The 8,284-nt window shown below is 46.4% G+C and overlaps 1 protein-coding gene across 1 annotated transcript; it reads right to left on the reverse strand.

Moving 5' to 3' along the window:
- Positions 1-310: 310 nt before the first annotated feature.
- Positions 311-1,683, reverse strand: LOC138662679 (uncharacterized). Its single transcript, XM_069748554.1, has 2 exons — positions 1,479-1,683; positions 311-1,342 (listed from the first exon to the last, which is right to left on the reverse strand). Exons 1-2 carry the CDS (start codon positions 1,592-1,594, stop codon positions 457-459), a joined length of 1,002 nt encoding a protein of 333 aa, XP_069604655.1. The 5' UTR covers positions 1,595-1,683; the 3' UTR covers positions 311-456.
- Between the last annotated feature and the right edge of the window lie 6,601 nt (positions 1,684-8,284).

Below are 8,284 nucleotides of genomic sequence, written 5' to 3' on the forward strand. Positions count from 1 at the left end.
TCACAGACATCTCTCCAGCGAACAACGATGCAGAGGCCCACGTGTAACCAGGGTAAACATCATGTTGATAAGCGCAGGGCCACGCTTCAGATATTTACCCTGGTTTCAATTGGAAAACATCGCTGTTATCGTTGCTTATCAGGTAAAACACAAAGATACAGGTCGATCAGACAAACAAGTATATGTAATATTATGGTATAAAAATTGTATTTGAATCGGTATAGAATTTAAAAACTTTTTTCTTTAATATTTTAAAAACAACAGGTTCAAGTTTTTATAGGAACATTAAATTTGTGAACTATTAGATGCAAAATTTGACATATACCAAACCAACCTAAACGGAACTTTGATTGCACATTTAATGGAAAATTATTTTTTTTTAATATATTTCTAACTGTCACAGTAGAGGTATTATTGGTGTAGTTACAATCAGAAGACAGTCCAAAAGTAACATTACTACACCATTTGATCTTGCCATGACACACGGCCAACATCTGACACAAAATAGGCCGCAAAACGATCACGCATCTGCGCAATTTCCACACTTGTCCTCAGAGGATGATCATGGTAATCGGGCAAGGGGTTGGCTATGGGTTCATCCAGTTCAACATTTATTCTCTCTTTGGCCATAATGAAATTGTGGAGAACCACACAAGCCTTCACCACCTCATCCACTGTTTCAATTTTAAGATTAATGGCCGATCCCAATATCCGCCATTTGGAAACGAGGATGCCAAAGGCGCACTCCACAGTCCTTCTGGCCCTGGACAGTCTGTAATTGAAAACCCTTTTTGTATGGTCCAAGCCCCGACTGGAGTAGGGTTTCAATAGGTTGGCAGACATTTGGAATGCCTCATCCCCTACCACAACAAATGGCATCGCCGGGCCTTCGGTGTGGGGAAGAGGTCGTGGCTGTGGGAAATTAAAATTGTTTCCATATAACTTTTGGCCCATATCCGACTCTTTAAATGTGCGCGAGTCATTTGCACGCCCAAATGCACCAATGTCCACTGCGAGAAAACGGCAGTCCGCACCGGCAATTGCCATGAGAACAGTTGAAAAGTATTTTTTATAATTGTAGAAAAGGGATCCACTTTTCGCAGGCTTGGTAATCCGAATGTGCTTTCCATCGACAGCGCCAATACAGTTTGGAAAATTACACACTTGGTTGAATTTCTGTGCGTTGGCCTCCCAGATTGCACTTGTAGGGACAGGTAAATATTCCTCCCGGAGATTATCCCACAAAGCGCGGCATGTCTCAGCAATAATTCCTGAAAGAGTGGAGACTCCAATCCGGAATTGAAAATGAAGTGACCTAAACGTTTCTCCGGTAGCCAGGAAACTGCAAAGAAGATAAAGAAATTTTGAATAAAGCACATTATAATTTATAAAAGTACATTGACCATTACAATTGAAAAAAATTAATAAAATAAAATAAAAAGTAAATAGATATCACAGTCATTCAAACAGCAACGTACCGTAGAGTCACCAGCAGCCGTTCCTCTGCGGAAATAGCTCTCCGGAGCTGCGTGTCCTGCCTGCTAATGGATCCTTCCACCCGACGCAGAAGATAGCGGAAGCTCTCCTGTGACATCCGGGTATATTCGAAATATTTTTCCCGGTTGTCATTCAGTTCGCCAAACAAGCAATGGTATGCTCCACGACTCTCCCAGACTTCAACTATAGGGTGGATCCAAAAGCGGCGACGACTCCATCTCCGTCTTTCCCTTTCCCTTTCATTAAAACAGGCAACAGCATAGGCATGAGCCAAGGCAAATTCCATATCCATATCCATGTAGATACTGTTCATGGTTCGCTCCATCATGAATACCAGCAAAATGTGAGGAATTCATCTCTGCCAGGGTATATACACATTTGTTAACACCAACCCTCTTCTAGCCATTGGTGGTTCTTTATCTATTGTGTAGACACTTTTTATTGTGGGTGGGGGATGATGAATGACTCACTGCACTAAAAACGCATGCGTCTAAAAACGCTGCGTTTTTTGGTAAAAACGCAACTGCGTTTCAAAAACCCGCAGCGTTTTGCGACGCATGCGTTGAACGCATGCGGCGCAAAACGCTGCGTTGTACATGCGTTTTGGTGCGTTTTTGTTTGCGTTGTGCGTTGCGGCGACGACGCTGCGGCGCACAACGCAAATGTGAACTTAGACTTAGCAATGTGCTTCTCTGTTTCCTTTTTGGCAGCTTTAATTAGTTTTTTAGATAAAGTATTTTTCTCCCTATAGTTTTTTAGAGCTTCAATGGTGCCATCCTGCTTTAGTAGTGCAAATGCTTTCTTTTTACTGTTAATTGCCTGTCTTACTTCTTTGTTTAGCCACATTGGGTTTTTCCTATTTCTAGTCCTTTTATTCCCACAAGGTATAAACCGCTTACACTGCCTATTTAGGATGTTCTTAAACATTTCCCATTTATTATCTGTATTCTCATTTCTGAGGATATTGTCCCAGTCTACCAGATTAAGGGCATCTCTAAGCTGGTCAAACTTTGCCTTCCTAAAGTTCAGTGTTTTTGTGACTCCCTGACAAGTCCCCCTAGTGAAAGACAGGTGAAACTGTACAATATTGTGGTCGCTATTTCCTAGATGCCCGACCACCTGCAGATTTGTTATTCTGTCAGGTCTATTAGATAGTATTAGGTCTAAAAGTGCTGCTCCTCTGGTTGGATTCTGCACCAATTGTGAAAGATAATTTTTCTTGGTTATTAGCAGAAACCTGTTGCCTTTATGGGTTTCACAGGTTTCTGTTTCCCAGTTAATATCCGGGTAGTTAAAGTCCCCCATAACCAGGACCTCATTATGGGTTGCAGCTTCATCTATCTGCTTTAGAAGTAGACTTTCCATGCTTTCTGTTATATTTGGGGGTTTGTAACAGACCCCAATGAGAATTTTGTTACCATTTTTCCCTCCATGAATTTCAACCCATATGGACTCGACATCCTCATTCCCTTCGCTAATATCCTCCCTTAAAGTGGACTTTAGACAAGACTTTACATAGAGACAAACCCCTCCTCCTCTCCGATTTTTACGATCCTTTCTAAACAGACTGTAACCCTGTAAGTTAACTGCCCAGTCATAGCTTTCATCTAACCATGTCTCGGTTATTCCCACTATGTCAAAGTTACCTGTAGATATTTCTGCTTCTAGTTCTTCCATCTTGTTTGTCAGGCTTCTGGCGTTTGCGAGCATGCAGTTTAGAGGATTTTGTTTTGTTCCAATCTCCTCACTGTGGATTGTTTTAGAAATGTTCTTACCTCCCTTCTGAGTATGTTTTCCTGGGTCGTCTTTGTTCGAGTCTAATGTTTTTCTTCCCGTCCCCTCTTCTTCTAGTTTAACGCCCTCCTGATGAGTGTAGCGAGTCTTCTGGCGAATGTGTGTTTCCCAGGTTTGTTGAGGTGTAGTCCGTCTCTGGCGAGGAGTCCATCATACCAGTAATTCACACCGTGGTCCAGGAATCCAAATCCTTGTTGTCTGCACCATCGTCTTAGCCAGTTGTTTGCATCAAGGATCCTGTTCCATCTCCTGGTGCCATGCCCGTCTACTGGAAGGATAGAAGAAAAAACTACCTGTGCATCCAGTTCCTTTACTTTCTTCCCCAACTCTTCAAAGTCCTTGCAGATTGTCGGTAGGTCCTTCCTTGCCGTGTCATTGGTGCCAACATGTATCAGAAGAAATGGGTGGACGTCCTTGGAGCTGAAGAGCTTTGGTATCCTATCGGTCACATCCTTGATCATCGCACCTGGAAGGCAGCATACTTCTCTTGCAGTTATGTCCGGTCTGCAGATGGCTGCTTCGGTGCCTCTCAGTAGTGAGTCTCCCACCACCACCACTCTTCGTTGCTTCTTGGCTGTACTTTTTGCTGTCACTTGTTGCTGTGTGCCCTTTTCTTTTTTGCTTGCTGGTATTGCTTCATTCTTAGGTGTGCCATCTTCATCCTCTACAAAGATTTGATATCGGTTCTTCAGTTGTGTGGTTGGTGATTTCTCCATGGTCTTCTTGCTTCTTTTGGTCACATGCTTCCACTCATCTGCTTTTGGAGGTTCTCTGACACTTTTTGCACCTTCTGTGACCAGTAGAGATGCTTCTGTTCTGTCTAGAAAGTCTTCATTTTCTTTGATGAGTTTCAAAGTTGCTATTCTTTCTTCCAGACCCCGCACCTTTTCTTCTAAAAGGGCCACTAGTCTACACTTCTGACAGGTGAAATTGGATTCTTCTTCTGGTCGATCTGTGAACATGTAGCACATGCTGCAGCTCACCATGTAGGTTGTCACATCTGCCATGTTGCTCCTAGATCCTGCTGACTTGCTGTGTGTTTTCCTTCTTGTGTAATCTACTCAGCCAAGCTCTCTTGCAATAATGTCCTACAGGCAAAAATTCGCGTGCCGTAAGGCGCGCGGTTTGGTGATGCTTTCGAAGCAGCTGGTCCCGGCTGTACCCAACGATCTTCTAGCTTAGGGAGACTTCGCTTCTCCCAGAAGGCACCTGGAATATGCAAATTAGCCTCCTGAAGCTTGAATCCCTGGTTTGGTGATGCTTTCGAAGCAGCTGGTCCCGGCTGTACCCAACGATCTTCTAGCTTAGGGAGACTTCGCTTCTCCCAGAAGGCACCTGGAATATGCAAATTAGCCTCCTGAAGCTTGAATCCCTGGTTTGGTGATGCTTTCGAAGCAGCTGGTCCCGGCTGTACCCAACGATCTTCTAGCTTAGGGAGACTTCGCTTCTCACAGAAGGCACCTGGAATATGCAAATTAGCCTCCTGAAGCTTGAATCCCTGGTTTGGTGATGCTTTCGAAGCAGCTGGTCCCGGCTGTACCCAACGATCTTCTAGCTTAGGGAGACTTCGCTTCTCCCAGAAGGCACCTGGAATATGCAAATTAGCCTCCTGAAGCTTGAATCCCTGGTTTGGTGATGCTTTCGAAGCAGCTGGTCCCGGCTGTACCCAACGATCTTCTAGCTTAGGGAGACTTCGCTTCTCCCAGAAGGCACCTGGAATATGCAAATTAGCCTCCTGAAGCTTGAATCCCTGGTTTGGTGATGCTTTCGAAGCAGCTGGTCCCGGCTGTACCCAACGATCTTCTAGCTTAGGGAGACTTCGCTTCTCCCAGAAGGCACCTGGAATATGCAAATTAGCCTCCTGAAGCTTGAATCCCTGGTTTGGTGATGCTTTCGAAGCAGCTGGTCCCGGCTGTACCCAACGATCTTCTAGCTTAGGGAGACTTCGCTTCTCCCAGAAGGCACCTGGAATATGCAAATTAGCCTCCTGAAGCTTGAATCCCTGGTTTGGTGATGCTGTCGAAGCAGCTGGTCCCGGCTGTACCCAACGATCTTCTAGCTTAGGGAGACTTCGCTTCTCCCAGAAGGCACCTGGAATATGCAAATTAGCCTCCTGAAGCTTGAATCCCTGGTTTGGTGATGCTTTCGAAGCAGCTGGCCCCGGCTGTACCCAACGATCTTCTAGCTTAGGGAGACTTCGCTTCTCCCAGAAGGCACCTGGAATATGCAAATTAGCCTCCTGAAGCTTGAATCCCTGGTTTGGTGATGCTTTCGAAGCAGCTGGTGATGTCACACACCAGTCGGTGAGCTGGCACTTGCATGTGCTGCTGCAGCACTGCCAGAGTGGAGGCAGCTGTAGCCGACTTGAAGAAATGGGAGCTGATTCAGAGAACCTTGACCATAAGCTCTGGCAATCTGAGCATGTTTTCAGAAACCAAAAACTACCAAGTTGAGCATTTGTGCCAAGCAGGGTATGTGTGTGAGCTTGCCAAGCTTCACAGCTGCCACCAGGTTACGCCCATTATCACACACAACCGATGCCTGGTTTGAGGTTCAGCAGCAAAAACCACAGATCTGTCTGGTCTGTTATGCCTGCTGCGGTGTGCGGTTTCTCTCCTAGAGAAATTTGCTTCAGCAGAGCCTGTTGATGCTTCGCTGAGGCAGTGTTGCAGAGCTTCCAGGTTTCGACTGATGTAGACGATGTGTTCTGAGATAGCACATCAGAGATGGAGGATGAGGAGGAGGAGGAGCAGGTGCAGGAACTGCTGTAGGAGGCAGAGGAAATTCCTGATAGAAGTAAGGACAGCAATCCTTGGCGTCGGCAGCACATGTGCAATGCCAGGGTGTGGCTAGGCCCCAGTCTCCACAATGTTCACCCTTGTGCTGTCACAACAATGTAGAGTCCCTAGCCACGTGTTGGTGGACAATGCCAGTAATTGCATTAGTATGGGCTTGGATAATGTTCCTGGACATGTGATGCTACACCATTAGAAAAAGTGGTGGCTGGGGACCAAGTACCAAGGGATGGCTGCCACCATGAGGCTGCACAGGGGTAATCTTGAACCATATCAGCTGTGGCCTCCCATTCTCTTCCAGCCACAGTGGAGACTGCTCAGCGGAGACGTCGGTCCCAGCGTCTGGCTCAAGCCTATACTGTGCGCTTGGTTACTGCTGTCTTTCCAGGCTCTGCCTTTGTACCAGCATTGATCAGCAGCGAGCAGTCATTTCAGGGACTAAGTCCTGCTTTTCCCATACTGAGCATGCCCATGTGACGACCTCCCATTGGAGGTCGGGGTCACATGCTCAAATCCTGTTGCGACTCCTATTGGACCATCAGGAAGGTCCCGGAGCACTACTACTCTAAAAGGTTTGCATAGCCGCTCGGCCATGCGCTAGTGTAAACCTGTTAACATGTGTCTTATCCTGACAATCGGTCAGTGTAGGGTGGGCACTCCCACTTGGTCTCAGCTGCTGACTCGGGGCGTCCTCAGGCGCGGGCTCAAAAGCCACCGAGGGTCAGAGTGAGACCAGGCACCAGCTTAGTGGGGGTGAATCTCAGGGATCCCACTAGCGTCTTCAGCTGCACCCTGTGACTGTTAACAGGGCACAGCATTTATTTAGGTGACTCTGTGAAGCAACAGAGATCGCTCCCTTTCACACTGGGTGAGGTCTAAACCCACGTGTGAGTAAGCATGCATCCGCCATTACTCAAAGGCAGGTACCATCTCTGCACTGTGGACCCTGGGCTGCAAACGCATCTCATATCTACCTCTTTATTATTTGGTGCGTTTCGCTAGCCCTAACACAAGGTATATGAATTTTAACACTTCCTGATTGCAATGAGCCCTGCCTCCACTGTACGGAGGTGGGAGGGATTTTCTCTCCACTGTTGGAACTCAGAAGCAGTGGAGAAAGTGTTAGATACAGAGGGTTGTCCCGCAAGCCTTAACGATTCAAAAACTTGTTGAGCCGCCCCTTGATTGCCTGCTCCCACAGCCACCAGAGTCACCCGTTGCCCAGTCAAAAAGATGTAATGCCCCTTTCCATGTTTGCTCGTCAATGTGTCAGTGGTGAAATTCACCCTGGCAGATATAGATTTTTTCAGGAAATGGATGATGTTATCTGGAATATACTGGATTAGTGCAGGCGCATCTTTCTTAAAGAAGTAATGGCGTCTAGGCAACTGGTACAGGGGGACTGCGACGGCCATCAACTTTTGGAAATTGTTTGTATCCAATAGGCAGAAAGGCAGCATTTCAGTGGCCTACAGATTGGGGATGGTGGAGTTCAAGCTCATAGCTTTGGCATGTGTAGGAGGAAACATTCTTTTATGTGACCACAACTGTGGGATCGATGGCTGGTTGGTGTGTTGAGAGACGTGGAGCAGGTTGAACATTACAAACTGCTGGACTGTAAGTGAGGTGCAGGCGGAGATGTTGTGATGGATAAAAAAAGATGTGTTATGCTAGGTGACACAAAAACAGCAGGCATGTCCACTTCCATAACAGCTGACAGGCTCTCACTCACCCAGAGTGTAGGGGGTAAACAAGATAGCATTTCTGTGGACAGATACCTGTGTTAGAACACTTGGCATGGTGATGGAGGAGGAGGAAGTAGCAGATGTGGTTGATGGGATGGCCAGTGGTTGGCGAGGCTCACTAGTTGGTATTTTATGAGATTCCCAGACTATGGCATGTTGATCAGGCATGTGGCAGTTCATGCATGTAGTTATCAAATTATTGCAGTTTTTGTCTCTACTGAGGTTTATTTTTGCAAATTTGGCAGATAACGTAATTTGGGTCATCCTTTGCATTCTCAAAAAAGGCTCAGGCTAGGCAATCTATGCTGCCCCTGTAAACTGCACACTCGCACCCATGCTGGCCACAGCCAAAGATGTGGCTGAGGATACAGTGCTTGTCGTGGTTGCATCACTCCGTGTCTGTGCGAGAAACCGCAATGTAACCTCTATATCCTCCTTCACCTCTTCTGCTGA

Source organism: Ranitomeya imitator, chromosome 2 (assembly GCF_032444005.1).
Source record: "Ranitomeya imitator isolate aRanImi1 chromosome 2, aRanImi1.pri, whole genome shotgun sequence".
Taxonomy (NCBI): Eukaryota; Metazoa; Chordata; class Amphibia; order Anura; family Dendrobatidae; genus Ranitomeya; species Ranitomeya imitator.